The sequence below is a fragment of the Sinocyclocheilus anshuiensis genome, unplaced genomic scaffold, assembly GCF_001515605.1.
Source record: "Sinocyclocheilus anshuiensis isolate Anshui unplaced genomic scaffold, SAMN03320099.WGS_v1.1 scaffold476, whole genome shotgun sequence".
Classification (NCBI taxonomy): Eukaryota; Metazoa; Chordata; class Actinopteri; order Cypriniformes; family Cyprinidae; genus Sinocyclocheilus; species Sinocyclocheilus anshuiensis.
Genome location: NW_015554139.1, coordinates 2,483,511 through 2,499,885, shown reverse-complemented (window position 1 = coordinate 2,499,885; position 16,375 = coordinate 2,483,511). Strand labels below are relative to the sequence as shown.

Below are 16,375 nucleotides of genomic sequence, written 5' to 3'. Positions count from 1 at the left end.
GGAGATGGGTTGCTGGAGCACAAAGCATATATAGTGTTATGTTATGAGTTATTGACTGAGAGATTGAAAGCACAGTGAGCGCCTTTTTCCGTTGTGTATACCCAGAGACTTTGAATAAAGCTTGCGTCCCAGTACGCCGACCCTGTCTTCTTCCTTCGACCCTCTTGAACCTTATCACAATACGTTATTGTATTGTTCAAGCGTTACAATACTACGAGGCTTACATTAAACAAATTAGGCTAATGAGCAACCGTTAACGTTAGTAAAATAATATTAACAATGACTACGAATAAAAAAAAAATAATCAATGTCAACTTGCCTTCATGCTGTACTGCCAAAGATAAGTGGTTGCAGACATGATTTTCCACCACATGAAGTTCCATGGTGGGTTTGAACACTTTTGGTCCGCAGAATGGGCAATGGTAATTAGAGCAACAGCTCTGGCATCTCTGAAGTGTAATCTTCTCATGCCGCAACACCGTTCTGTGCATCTATGGACAACGTTAAATGTATTTCAAATGTTATTTCTTGCCAAGTTAGCGATGAGTAACCTGGCTACTGGGTAGCGTCATCTCGCGGACAACAGTTCACATGTTAGCTTACGTGTGTGTGTGTGTGTGTGTGTGTGTGTGTGTGTATGTATATGGACAAAAGTATTGGGACACCTGTCATCTAAACATGGACTTTAATGACATTGCATTCTAAATACATCTCCCCTTTGCAACTATAACAGCTTTCATTCTTATTGGAAGGATTTCCACAAGATTTTAGAATGTTTCTGTGGGAATTTTTGTCCATTTATCCAGTGGAGTATTTATGAGTTCAGACACTGATGTTGGACAAGAAGACCCGGCTCACAATCTCTGTTCCAGTTCACCCTAAAGCTGTTTGATGGGGTTCAGGTCAGGGCCAGTCAAATTCTTCCTCACCAAATTCATCCAACCATGCCTTATGGACCATGCTTTGTGAACTGGGGCACAGTCATGCTGGAATAAAAAAGGGCCTTCCCACAAAAGAAGCATAGCATTGTCCAAAATGCCTTGGTGCTGGTTGCTGAAGCATTAAGATTTCCCTTCACTGGAAGTAAGGGGCCTAGACCAACCCCTAAAAAACTGCCCCATACCATTATCCCTCCTCCACCAAACTTGCTCATCAGACTGCCAAACAGAGAAGCACGATTCATCACTCCACAGAACAGGTTTCCACTGCTCCAAATGTTTATAAATAAGACTGCATGGCCAGGACCGGTACTTGATACACCTATGGCAATGGGTCTGATTGAAACACTTTAATTCAAGAATTCAGAGGTGTGTCCCAATACTTTTACCCAAATAGTGTACATTTATTTATTACCAGAGAAGCTTTTAAATGGACAAAGGGATTCTATATAATGCACACTTTGCCCATACAATAAAATCACAAGTCTTTTAAAATGTTCTTCAATTTTATGTAACAGGTTTACATAACAGGTTTTGGTCTTCCATTTCATAGATTTTGTTTCATATATGCTTACATTTATTTGCCTGAGCTTGGCCAAAATTATTTTTCACATGTTTTACATCTCACTGTCATGATGCTCAATGTTCTATATTTTATGATGTTTAAAAGACATTGAATACCAGGAATGTCCCAGCACTACAGATGCTATAAATTATTAACTTCTCTTCCTTTAATCAACTGTGTGTAATTGACAGAACATATACAGTAAAAAAAAAAAGACTTTATTGCTGTCACGTGTACGTTTCTGTCTAGTTCCTGTTTGAACTTCTTATTTTAGTTTATAATATTTTATTAATTCATTTAGACAAAATAATATAGAATTTTAACACATCCCTGTGAAAAAACATGGTATACTTTAGTAATGCACTTAGGTATACTGTAAAAAAAAACATACACAAACAAAACCAAATTAAACCCTGCGGCTCGTGACGATACATTGATGTGTAAAGACATGAAACGATCGGTCTGTGCAAGAAACTGAACAGTTTTTATATCGTTTTTTTACCTCTGATGCACTGCAATGTCTGAACTGTCCTGAGCGCATCCTCGACAGACGGCACCTGACGCGTCGTCTTCTTGCTTTACGGCGGATCACAGACTTATAAGTGCATTACCGCCATTATTATCTCTCAAATGGACCATTGACACTCCCAATTGATATTGTAGATAGAGTGTCAATGGTCCATTTGAGAGATAGGTGGTGGTAATGCACTTATAAGTGTGCGATCCGCCGTAAAGCAAGAAGAACAAGAAAACGCCTCACGCACAGGCTGAAGAAGAAGACGCGAAGGCGCTCAGGAAAGTTCAGACATTGCGGTGAAAATCAGAGGTAAAAAACTATATAAATACGTGTGTAATTGACAGAACATATACAGTAAAAAAAAAAAAGAGACTTTATTGCTGTCACGTGTACGTTTCTGTCTAGTTCCTGTTTGCCCCTATTTGGTTCATTTCCTGCTCATTTAGTTAATCATCTTTCATTAGTCCCCACCTGTGTTGTATTAATCATCTCGTTTGCTCCTTAGTTGCCTGCCCTTTATAAGCCCTCAGTTTCTGTCATTCCTTTGTCCTGGATTAATGTTATTTTTCAATGGTTTATGTGGTTGATGCTGATTAAAAATACTCCTTTACTCCTACATTGTGCGCTCACTACCACCACAACCCCATGACAATTGCTTTATTGATCAGCGTGTTTTATTGTATGAAACAGTCGAAAATTGACATACGTCTGTCATAAAGCCTTATGACCTGAAATTAAGTGCTAATAATTTATGGTTTGTGATGGATTTATGGTGTGCCCTTTTAGGGTTAGTAGATTAAATAGGGCAGTTTGAACCTGGATCAGCTCTTTCATGACCACTTATATTGCTCTTCTGGTTTACCAGGGCAATGTTTCTCCAGTGAAGTCCAAGAATCCACCGTGCTGCTTCTCAGTAAGGCTGCCAATGACATGCAGCATCCCCTCCACACTATCTTTTGGTTCAAGTGGTGCCTAGTGAAAATAAAAACATACATATAGTTCACTGACATCCATCCATCCATTCATTTTTCAAATTGTTTGTCCTGTGCAGGCTTTGGGGAATGTTGGAGCCTATCCCAACCTCTCAGGCAGGAATATACCCTGGATGGATGTACAGTACATTGCACAGCTAAAGGCCTGTTCACACCAACACAAATCTTCAGCATGAAAATCCAGTTAAATTTTTGCTTTATCAAACAAGAAAAAACAGATTTGATTGGCATTGGTATTGGCAGATTCTCAAGGTTGCAGTATTGATATCTGAATAAAGAATGGCATGCCTGCTGCAGCAGGGGGAAGAGTTTCTGTGAATTACAACCCAATATACTATCTGTTCCTGAAAGCTATTAAATATCTTCAGAAGACCTGGAATATAACACACACACACACACACACACACACACACGCAATCCCTAATTTGGATGCATTTAGCTTGAGTTTAAGTTAAATTATAGTTAAGTTGTAATGACATCTGTCCATTTTTGTCCAGTTGCTAGCAGAGTATGTGAGCGGAGTGGAGCGGCAACAATTTCCCCTCTGCGCTCCAAGCATTCAATAATCACTCCGCTCCAGCTCCGCTCCGGGTTCACCATTTCCTGCTCCCGCTCCACTGATCAGAAACACCGCTCAGCGGCTAAATTATTTCACTATGCTTGAAAAATCAAAGTTCTGTTCAGAAATGATATTAAACAAAAAATAAATGCATAATACTATAAGAATAGTTTTAACATGATTTATTGTAACACTACAATTAGCCCAAGTCCATATTAAATGACTGCTTAAACTTAGCTTACTTGTCTGTGCAACGTCTCACTACTATGGCGAAGCTGAGGGTAGTTACTTCAGAAACAGAAAGAATATGCTGTAACTTTTCAGTTTTTATGCTGATAAATCACAGGACAGCGTTGACCAAATTTTCTTCATTCCTGAATGTATGCGCGCGATCTGTACGTTATGTGCGAGCTTGTGTGTTCTAACCGCGTGCAGCGATGTAGCAGCACATTAGTTTCGAGCGGAGATTAACAAACTGTACAATTTACAACATGCTTTAACCTCCCGCACTCGTCCATCGCCATTTTAACCTTCATATGTGATCCGCATACCTGTCAAGCTAACTAATTATGTTTAATGCGTGAGTTGGCATAATTTGTGCTCGTGACGGAGCGGTAGCGGGGCGTTCTCGGAGTGAGTGAAAACCTCAACGCTCCGACTTTCAAAAAGCAAAATCACGCAGCTCCACTCCTCGCTCAGCTCACATACTCTGGTTGGTAGTACTGTCACCCACTAATTTCCTGCAAACATGCCAATTATTTTATATAACAAAATGTTTGTATTATTTTGACTGTGATCGTTACAATATAATATGACCAAAAACTTGATAAAGAAACAGTAAAAGTTGTGCTCGAAAAACGTTTATTTGAAAGAAATTATGCAGAAATCGAAAGCACCTGCTGCATTTCACTTAACATGAATTTAAGGGATCAGCACTCACTTTTTCTCACCAGTTCAGTTTTCACCCATCTTGGATGAAGGGCCATGCAGAGGATCTCATCTGCCTTTAACTCCTCAGCAGCTAACACAGTCAGCATGTTAAAACCTGCCTGATAGGTAAACATAGCATTTGAGTTAAACATTGACTCATGCCATCAATACATCATGGGCAATGAATGGGATCCAGTTTAACTAGAGCCAAAGCAGAACACTGGTGTATCTTGCTCACGCAATAAGGCAACACTGGGAATTGGGTGTACATGGCAGGCATTCTGGCAATGGATCCCCCCAAGAGTGGAGATGTTGATGACAGCTGCTTTATTACAGGACATGCCTGGTATCCCGCTGGCTTTGGTCGCTGCTTGTAGATATGGTAAGTACTCCTACATAAAAAATGAGAAAGGATTACATATCTCTAAATTAAGTTAATTTGACACAATGACGTTAACATTGAAAATGACTTTTGAGTATTGGCATTGAGTGTACTGCATATTGTAGCTTATTCTAGCATCTCATTTGTACTAGTTGACTAGACTTCTAGAAATGTATTCAACTCCAGTGCATGTTGACCGACCAATGAAAAAAAAAAACTATTCAGAGCGACCTGCAGCAAGCTCAACACAAGAAACTACTGATGAACAAAGCGGTAGCTCACTTAAATAATAGTTCAGCAGTGTCTTTAGCCTTAGCTGGTCTCTCAGCATGATGAGACCAGCCAGTCCCAGTTTAAGATTATTTTGGTACAACGCCATGAATCTCGCAAACTCTGCCACATCCAGTGACTAGTACTTCCCCAGAAGCACTCATTTTAATTGTTTAGTCACAAACTTATGTACCGGTGACACAAAATAGTGAAAGCCCCAGCCTAGATGTTTAGCCAGAAGGCAGAAGATTTCATTAATTTCAAAGGACAAATTGTTTTAGAGCTCTTAACGATGCTTTCTACTTTCTACTTAATGATTTATAAGGGTCCTATCACATTGGTGCTGAAGGTGTTTTTCATGTCCTCAACACTGCTGGTCTGAATGGTGCCCCTTGCCATTATTGCAGCATTATTCACAAGCAGGTTCAAACCATTGTTTCCCAGTAGAGATCCCACTTTCTTGGCAGACTCTCTGACACTGGATGGATCATCAGCATCTAAAATTAATAGAACAACTATTAGTGCTAAAGTATTAAGCAATTAAATGGTATTTAAAAAATCGAAATTCTCAAAAACTATTTCTAGTGAAAATTTTAAATGCACAAAGGACACATGCACATTTACCAAGACGTATGATAGTGATCACACTTGGATGCTTTTTCACCAGTTCTCTCAATGCCTTAAGAAAGATAATATACATAATTAAACAAGGCACATTTGAATTTACCTTATGCTTTCTGTTTGTATTAGTTATTTATAATTCACCTCAGACTTCGGTCCATCTGGATCACGGCAGGTAGCAAAAATGTGCCGTTTTTGACTAGAATCCTCCAAGAGTTGCTTAACAGTTTCTAAGCCCAAGCCCCGGTTGGCTCCGGTGATCAAGATATTGCATGCTTTCACTGCTGCCATCATCTAAGTTAATCAGTTTGGCTTATCCAACCTGCTCCTTAGAAGTGCTTTTTATATGAACCCAAGTGAACACCACACCTATTTTGAACTCATGTATTGTTCTGTGTGTATTGTACTGTGTCATACTGTATATGCTATTGAGGTTGAGGAAAAGATAAATTACATGAATAGTCAGAGAGATAGTGAATAAAAGACAAAACAAGCTAAGATAAAAGTGACTGCTCGTTAATTATATGCAACTGTAATAAACAGTGGCAGCCCAGTCAAATTACGCTGCAGTCTCTGTGAAAGGAAGGCAGAAAATAAAAGAAATGAGTAAGGTATTTTCAAAACTTTTTTGCCTGGTGTACTTATAAAAAAAAATTGCACAACTCCTGCATAGTAGCTGAAATGACATTTTTCCTCAACCTTATGATTTTTAGCATACTTTCTAGGGAACACAGGGAGATTTTTAGTAGAATGCCAAAGCTGCTTACTCAGGAGAGGCTTTTCAGGAAGATAATATATATATCATATTTTACTTCAAGTCAGACATGCTTATCATTATTCTTTAAATACAATAGTCAAGGTGTGAGTAGTGGGATCAGTAGATCTAGAATCGAGAGAATTGAGAAATCGTTTTTTAGTGATTATGTACAAATCTTTCAAGACATGGGCTTAAGGTTTTTAATCAGTATTCTTCTGTTTAAGCCATCACTCCACATGTTTTCAACTAGGCCATTTCTTATTTGTTTTCAATTGTTTTTAAAAGGTAAGATAACTACTTTGTGGTCCCTCTAAGGAAATGCAACTGCTTGCATATTCACAAGACACAAATGTGTATGTCAGGGCATAAATTCACAAGAACTATGTGTGGATGCTTGCTTTGGTGTTCTCTCTGTCTTTCTCTCTCACTCACGCAGATAACATCCTACATACATGCTAATATGATGAATAGCATACGTTTTTTCATCTCATACATCTATTTTGTAACCATCTCAAGTGTAACCATAAGTCATCACTGTTATTAAACCTTTTCAGTAGAAGGGAGGTAACAGGCAAGAAATGTACAGTTTTGCACCATCATGCTGACAATGTTTCTTTAGTCATTCAGCAATCCTGCAGCCTGAACCACCCCCCAGAGTGCCACCCTATAAATAATTGTTATGTGTGTGTAACTGATATGCAAAGTATTTGCAACATATAATATAGAAAAGACAATACTGCTTTATTGCTTCATTAATTGTTTTATTGTATGAAATTATATTTGATACAAAGTTATTAAGTGTATGTCATAAACTTGTGGGCTTAAGTGCTTATGATTAAGTGTGCCCTTTTATGCTTAATAGACTAAACAGGGCGGTTTGGACCTGGATCAGCCCTTTTGTGACCTCTCGTATAGGAGTGATTTTGTTCTTCTGGTTCACCAGGGAATTGTGTTTCCAGTGTAGTCCATAAATCCACCGTGCTGCTGCTCAGTAAGGCTGCCAATGACACGCAGCATCCCCTCCACACTTTCCTTTGGTTCAAGTGGTGCCTAGTGAAAATAAAACCATCTATCTAGTTCACTAACATGCAAAATAAAAACAATATAGCAGAAACATTTTGACAGAATTCAAAATGGTGGAAATCGAAAGCACCAGGTGCATTAAAATCAGCATGACTCAACGGAAAGAAAACAGCTTGTTCAAAAGGTTAATAGCTTAATCATGGTTAATAGAATCATAATCTGGTTAATAGCTACAACCCCAATTCCAAGAAAGTTAAGGCACTGTGTAAAATGTCAATAAAAATAGAATGCAATGATTTGCAAATCTCATAAGTCCATATTTTATTCACAATAGAACACATAAAGCATGTTTGAAATGTTTCAAATGTTTAAACTGTGAAAATGTACCATTTTAAGGAAAAAATAAGGTCATTTGAATTTGATGGCCGCAACACTTCTCAGAAAAGTTGGGACAGGGCCATGTTTACCACATCCGCTGTTCTTTTGACAACAGTCCGTATATCTAGGAATGAGCAGACCAATTGCTGGAGTTTTGGGAGATGAATGTTCATGTCTGACGATTCTAGCTGCTCAACTCCTTTTTTTGTCATATTTTTTATTTCATGATGTGCCAAATGTTTTAATTTGGTGGTAGGTCTGGACTGCAGGCAGGACTCTTCTAATATGAAGCCATGCTGTTGTAATAGAGGAAGCATGTGGTTTAGCATTGTCTTGCAAGGCCTTCCCTAAAAAAAGACTTTATCTGGATGGAAGCATGTTGCTCTAAAACCTGTATATATATATACTTTTCAGCATTGATGGTGTCTTTCCAAATGTGCAAGCTGCACATCTCATAGGAACTAATGCATCCCCATACCATCAGAGATGAAAGGTTTTGAACTGAGTGCTGATAACAAGCTGGTCTCTCTCCTCTATGTTCTGCAGGATGCGGCATCCATGGTTTCTAAAATGTTTGAATTTTGAATCATGTTCATATATTACTTATTTTTTGCATGACAGAGCTTTAACCTGGATTTGTGGATGGCATGGCAAACTGTGTTCACTGATAATGATTTCTGGAAGTGTGTCTGAGCCCATGCAGTGATTTCCATTACAGAATCATGCCCGGTTTTAAAGCAGTGCCACCTGAGGGCCCGAAGATCATGGCATCCAATAATGATTTTCACCTTTTTCCCTTGCACACAGAGATTTCACCAGATTCTTTTGATGATATTATGTACTGTAGACAATGAGATATTCAAAGTCTTCACAATTTTACATCGAGGAACATTATTCTGAAATTGTTCCACAATTTGTAGATGTAGTTTTCGCAGATTGGTGAACCTCTGCCAATCTCTAAGATAATATTTTTTATACCCAATCATGTTACTGACCCTGTTGGCAATTAACCTAATTAGCTGAAAATAATTCATCCTGCTGTTTCCTTTTAGTAACACTTACTTTTCCAGCCTTTTAGTGCCCCAGTCCCTACTTTTTTGAGATGTGTTACGGCCACCAAATTTAAAATTACCTTATTTTTGCCTTCAAATGGTACATTTCCTCAGTTTAAACATTTGATATGTTCTCTATGTTATATTTTGAGTAAAATATGGGTTTATGCGGTTTGCAAATCATTGCATTCTGCTTTTTTTACATTTACACAGCGTCACATTTTTTTTGGACATCATACATGAAACTTTGAACTGTTGTTGTCACTAAAACGTTTCAGAGACTTCAAAAATCCAGCATTTGTAATCTCAATTTGAAAATCATTTTGACATGTTTCCCTCATTTGTGCTCAAAATAAAACAAAACTGACTAATACAGCTACACTCACTTTTTCTCCACCCAGTTCAGTCTTCACCCATCCTGGATGAAGGGCCATGCAGAAGATCTCATCCGCCTTTAACTCCTCAGCAGCTAACACAGTCAGCATGTTAAAACCTGCCTGATAAGCAAACATAACAGTTCAGTTATACATTGACTAATGCCATCAATACATCATGGGCAATGAATAGGATCCGGTTTAACTAGTGCCAAAGCAGGACTTTGGTGTACCTTGCTCACGCAATATGGCAACACTGGGAATTGGTCGTATAAAGAAGGCATTGTGCTGATGGATCCCCCCACAGTGGAGATGTTGATGACAGCTGCTTTATTACAGGACATGCCTGGTGTCCCGCTGGCTTTGGCAGCCGTTTGTAGATACGGTAGGAACTCCTGCATAAAAGGAGGAGAAAGAATTACAATATTTCTGAATCAGAAGTTTATTTGATACTCAATTAATGTAGCATTAAAGGTGGAGTAAGCGATTTCTGGTAGCCAATGTTGACATTTGAAATCACCAAAACAAACACGTCCCTACCCCAAAAGGGTCTCGCCCCTATTTTGATAGCTCCGCCCCACACATACGTACGCAACCCAGGCAACGATTAGTTCTGTGAAACAAAGCAAAACCAATGTTACACCGTGTCTACACCGGACGCGAGTGGCGCGGCGCGACAAAATACTATAGAACTCATTATAATCAGTGATGCTGTCTACACCAGAGATATATATATATATACATATCTATGGTCTACACTGGATGCTGCGTGGCACGACACGACAAATCCCCAACAGAAAACTGCTGCTGCGTTCTATTCATGACGTATTGACACAAATTTCAAGTGATTTTCAACGGTCGCTTTCCAGTGTACTAGACAGAATTTAGCTGTTGCGGCGCAGACATGGTGTTACTCACCTATCGAGAAGAAACAAAGCAACCTCGGCGTCCGATCGCAGGCCTTCCGCTCCTTGAGTTCTCTCCAGCGCTGGAAAGCTGATCCGATATTTACATGGGACCTTCTTGCCTTATGCCTTCTTTTGTTCCGCAGATGTTTTCCTCTTTTGTTTTTTATCCGCCATCTATCTTTCTGTCGCTCGGCTCGCTAATGTCCGTCCTGTGCACTGAATGCTCTCTCCTCCACATCATGAGTAGACACGCCCCTTAGTGCTGATTGGCTACAAGTTTGTTTTGCTAGTCGGCCCGAATCAGTTTTCTAAAGCGTTTTTGAAAAATCGCTTACCCCACCTTTAGGGGAATAGTTCACTCTCTGGCCAATCAAGATGAGTTGAGATTGTTACTTCATCTTAACAGATTTGGAGGAATTTAGCATTACATCACTAGTTAGTGAAAAACTGTGTATTTATAAGAAACAAATCCATTATTAATTTGTTTTTTAACTTCAAACCATTGCGTCCAACTAAAATATATCTCTATCCATAATATTGCTTTCTCCACTGAAAAGGTTATCTTGTCTGAATCAGGAGAGAAACAGGCACAGATCAAGCAGTCCAAATCAGTTCTAAACAAATACGTTAATGGATTATGAAGTGAGATGACAAAAGGAGATTAACGTTTTCACTAGAAGTGCTATTAAGGATTATGGACTTCTATGGTTTATTTTGGCCAGAAGCAGGTTTAAAGTTATAATGCCTTAATGATGGATTTGTTCCTTACATACATGTAGCTTTTCACTTCACAAGAAATGAATTGATGAACTGGAGTCATGTGTATTATTGTGATGTTTTTATCAGCTGTTTAGATTCTCATTCTGATGGCACCCATTCACTGCAGAGGATCCATTGGTGAGCAAGTGATGTCAGTTCCTCCAGAACTGTTTCAATAAAGAAACAAACTCATCTACATCTGTCTTGAGGGTGAATACATTTTCAGCAAATTTTCAATTTTGGGTGAAATATTCCTTTAAAAATGACTTGGAAGAGTTTTTATTGTCAGCATGAAGTCTGTTGCATATTGTAGCTTATTCCGGCAAATCATTTTTACTAGCTGACTAATCATCTAGAAAAGTAGGCAACTGATTGCCAAGTCAATGTTATGGTCCATTAGTAGTCGACACAGACTTAGGGCGACTAGTCAGGGAAACCTGCGCAATAAACTACCAAAGTGGTAGCTCATTTCAACAATAGTGCAGTAGTGTTTTGGTCCAATCAGATTAAGAAACCAGTTAAGCTGGTTTAAGCTTTTATTTTGGTACAATGCCATGAACCTTGCAGACATCTAGTGACTAGTTCTTCCCCAAAAGCACTCATTTTAATAGTCTAGTCACAAACTTATGTCCCAGTGGCACAATAGTGTAAGCCCCAGCCTAGATGTTTAGCCAGAATGCCATTGCACCAAAATGTTTCAATTTTTTTAAAGGGGTCATATGATGCGATTTCAATTTTTCCTTTCTCTTTGGAGTGTTACGCTTTGTAAAAATCGACACGTTTCAGAAAGGCGGGGCATAGAGGAGAAACAATAATGTACAGTATGTGGAAAATAATGTGTTTTTTGAACCTTAAACCGCACAAACACATTTCATTACACCAATTACACAAAATAATGTTCTTTTTAGCAACATCATATGACCCCTTTAAGACAAATTGTTGTTTCAGTATTACTATTAACAATGCTTTTTACATTACCTTAATGATTAATAAGGGTCCTATCACGTTGGTGCTGAAGGTATGTTTCATGTCCTCAACACTGCTGGTCTGAATGGTGCCCCTTGCCACGATTCCAGCATTATTCACAAGCAGGTTCAAACCGCTGTTTCCCAGTAGAGATCCGACTTTCTTGGCAGACTCCTTGATACTGCATGGATCATCAGCATCTAACAGTAATAGAACAAATAGCAGTTCTACAGTTCAATAATAAATCTCATATCTCAATAATAATACAATCTCAATAATAAATCAATTACATCTGCATCGTTTCGAATTACAATTTTAAATGCACAAAGAAGGACACATGCACATTTACCAAGACGTATGATAGTGATCACACTTGGATGCTTTTTCACCAGTTCTCTCAATGCCTTAAAAAAGATAATATGCATTAAACAAGGTCAATTAAAATTTCTCCTGTTGTTTCGATTTGTGTTAGTCATTTAGAACTCACCTCAGACTTCGGTCCATCTGGATCACGACAGGTAGCAAAAATGCGACGTTTTGGACAAGAATCCTCCGAGAGCTGCTTAACAGTTTCTAAGCCCAAGCCCCGGTTGGCTCCGGTGATCAAGATATTGCATGCTTTGACTGCTGCCATGTTCTTTCAATCTGCTTCTATCTGTCTGCCTTTGTTTTCTATGTGCAACGAAGTGAACGTTAAGCCCTATAACATTATGTAATGTGCATTTTGCGTCATGCTGCGATTGAGGATGTGACAGAAAGATCGCTTCCCCATACTTTAGCGCCACGTCACTTTAATCGCCGCCCTTCACTAGGCTCCTTTAGGCCAGGGGTGCCCAAACTCGGTCCTGGAGGGCCGGTGTCCTGAAGAGTTTAGCTCCAACCCCAATCAAACACACCTGAACAAGCTAATCAAGCTCTTATAGGCATACTAGAAACTTACCGGCAGGTGTGTTGAGGCAAGTTGGAGCTAAACTCTGCAGGACACCGGCCCTCCAGGACCGAGTTTGTACACCCCTGCTTTAGGCGCTTTCGCACCAGAGGGACCTTTTCATAGTTCCTAGAACTAGTAGTGGAAGCTCCCGCTTTTTGGCGTGTTCGCACTTCAGTAGTGAGACTCGTTCATTTTGGTGACCATACATGCGCAACATTATTCTTTCGTTCTTGAAGGAAATGAGTGGGAGGTGAAATTGACTGCATTATCATGATTTCCTAATCCGTAGTATCATCAAAGTTTGCGTAAGGGAACTTGGGGGGAATTTATTGTAACATTCTGAACAGTCGCAGATACAGGAGGTAGCCAAGGTTCCCGGCTAACATAAGACCAACGGGCCAGAGGCGGACCACTGGTGGCAGCTGCTTTTTTCCGACAGTGCTCGGCTGACGAGCCGCTGGTTTACCATTAATGTTTGCTGGCGGCCCACAGTCGGTCCGTGGAAAAAATGTCTATTCGTTAAAAGTCTGACATAAACAAAAAATTACATAAACTTTTTTTATATTTTTAAACCGCATTTTTTTACATTAACATTTAGGCTATGCAATTTAATTTCAGATGCAAGTCTTGAGGCTCTAAAATATAATTTGACTTGCATCTAAAATTAAATTTTAACCCTCTGGCCCTCATCGGTCATTCTTGACCGAAAAAAATTACATTTTGAAATTTTAAAAATCTTAGCTTCATCGGAATGAGATAACATTTGGTGACTGTTGTCACATTAGCAATGTGAACACACAAAAAAATCATGGACATGATTCGGATATGTTAAAGGGTAAAAAAAAAAAGAAAGTCACACTTGACTTGACTTCTTCGCAGTCAAAAATGACCGACAGGAAATTAATGGGAAATAGGAAAAAGTTTTATTAACATTTATTGAACTACATTGAATAAAATATCAATTAATTACAAAATGTTTGTATAAAGTGTTTTGAATTATCACTATCCATTCCTTATTTTGTTAGATTTTTTAATTATCAAATACTGAGTAACAAAAAATTATTTCTATGTGTTCCCTTTCTAAGAAGATTTTAATGTTTGACTGTAATCATAATGTAAAACCTGATACTTATCTAATCAAAAATATCTAAACCTTGACAAAAAGTAGTCTTTTAGAATGTCTAGATATATATCTAAATGCAAAACCTAAAAAAAATGAAGAAATGTTGTCTAACAAACAACGGGAATCCAAAAGCCTCTGTATATATCTATATAGGGTGCTAATACAAGAGGTTACGCAACATTACACAAGTTTAGCTTTTTTAATGCCTCCAGATGGAACAATTCTCACTTCAAAAAACGGACTTTAAATGCCTTCACTCTATTTTAATGTGAAATATTGCATTTATTAAAAAATAGTAAATAAAGAAATACAAAAATAAATATGAATTCTAATGGAGAAAATAGCTCATTAAAATTGTATAAATATTGCATAGTATCATAAAATTCCCTCAAAATCATAAATAATAATAAAAAAATATTATTGAACAAAAATATATTACATTGATTTTCCTCAAAAAAAATAAAAATAAATAAATAAAGTTACATTTCAAGGCTTTGGTCACTTTTGACCGTGAAGGAGGCAAGTGTGACTCCTAAACAAAGAGGGATGACTGTAAATTTAAATGACTCTAAAATCCACAGATGTGAATCAGAAATATGCAACTATCCTAGATAATGCTACCATGTTTTGTTCACCACAACCAACTACCATTAAACAATTAATAGTTTATTTGTGTAAAGGTAAAGTTTGGCAAACGAATTACTGCTTTTGCTGGTTCTGTTGATATTTTCTCTGCATTACTGATGGTCATTTCAGAGAATAATGCAATGCAGAACATGTTGACTAAATGACTATGTGGTGGCTCATGTCTGGATGTGTCAAGAACAAACAAGTCTTAACTCGTGCACAGTCTGTGACAGTCAGACCCACAGAAACCATGAGGAGCAGCTGTATCATGTTACGTCCTAGATGTAGGGTCTAGGGTAAGGGAGTAACTGAGAAAAGTAAACATAAAATTGGTTGGGGTGAGTGTGTGCCAGTCGCCTGCCCCACATGACAGACACGTTAAACTCCAAATTCAAATAATTTATTAACAAAAGAACAATTGACAAAACGATAGGAAGCAAAAATAGACTTCGGGAGGGGGAAAAGGCCAAAACAACAAACAAAAGGAAGGATCCTCTAACTAGTTAGGGAGTAAAACGGTCTAACCTGACAAAATACAAGAAAATCAACAACAGAAATGTTCACTAACTCCTTAGCTAAGCAAACACAGGAGAAAAAAAGATTCACAGAAATAAAATGGCACCCACCTCCCTACAGCTCCCTACAACAACGCTAATGGCCTATTCAGAAGGCTACAATAAGCCGTAACTTGAATAAGTTTACACAAGACCAATATCTGTGATACAGCAACACAGGGCAGGCAAGAGGAACAACACTCTGGAAGACGAGCTTCAATACGGTAGGCATGTTGAACAACTTTTGAGTTGGCAGCCTCTGCACAGTAACAGGCTGCAGGTGCGAGCGATCACCTCCCTCTCCTGCTTGAGCAGCAGGTAACACACTGGACAACACAGAAAGAGAGAGAGAGAAAAACACCACACCACAGCACACAGAATCCAACAATATTATATAAATACCCACGGAACGTAACAATTAATACTTATTTCTATTCATATTTCCAAAACTTATATATATATATATAAAAAAAAAAAACATTTGGGGCAGATTAGGGATACTTGCAACACTTAATAAATGGTAACATCAGTCATAATTTAATGCACAATATACTCACAGTGGATGCTTTTTTACCAAAGAGAGAGAGAGAAAGAGATAGAGAGAGAGAAATCAGGCATCGTTTTATCATTTTATTTATTTATTTTTTCTTGTTACATTGTTGATAATTAATAGGTTAAGGAATACTAAAATGATAATGATGTCTAACTTTAAAAAAAAGTTAGTTTCAAGTTAGTTTCAGATATGCCAAAACAAACGGACATTTGCTGTCCGCCTGAACAAAATCTTCTTATGTACCTTGCTGATGCTGTATGGGCAGAACAGGAACGGCCCTAGCAGTGTGGAACTTTTCCACTGCATGGTACGGCACGGTAAGAGCGGAGCCGTGCCGTACCGTACTGAGCCGTACCGAGCCGAGTCGTACCACGCAGTGGAAAAGCGCCATTAGATGCTGCATTCATGGAGATGTTGATCACTGCTGCTTTATCATATGACATCTCTGGTTTACCACTGGTTACCCTTATCAAAAAGAAATATACTTCAAGTTTATTTTATTAAGTATACTTAAGTAAAATTCAAGTATATTTTTAAGTATACTTTATGTAGTAAGTATACAAATATCAGTGTACTAGTAGTATACTTGTAAGTGT

The 16,375-nt window shown here is 38.3% G+C and overlaps 1 protein-coding gene and 1 pseudogene across 1 annotated transcript; both read right to left on the bottom strand.

Annotated features, from left to right (window-relative positions):
* Positions 1 to 2,803: 2,803 nt before the first annotated feature.
* Positions 2,804 to 6,065, bottom strand: LOC107670509 (C-factor-like; annotated as a pseudogene).
* A 1,217-nt stretch (positions 6,066 to 7,282) lies between these two features.
* LOC107670508 (C-factor-like) lies at positions 7,283 to 12,754 on the bottom strand. Its single transcript, XM_016463140.1, has 6 exons — positions 12,479 to 12,754; positions 12,341 to 12,395; positions 12,004 to 12,191; positions 9,592 to 9,753; positions 9,371 to 9,481; positions 7,283 to 7,581 (listed from the first exon to the last, which is right to left on the bottom strand). The coding sequence occupies exons 1-6, from the start codon at positions 12,623 to 12,625 to the stop codon at positions 7,468 to 7,470; spliced, it is 777 nt and encodes a 258-aa protein (XP_016318626.1). The 5' UTR covers positions 12,626 to 12,754; the 3' UTR covers positions 7,283 to 7,467.
* Positions 12,755 to 16,375: the final 3,621 nt, after the last annotated feature.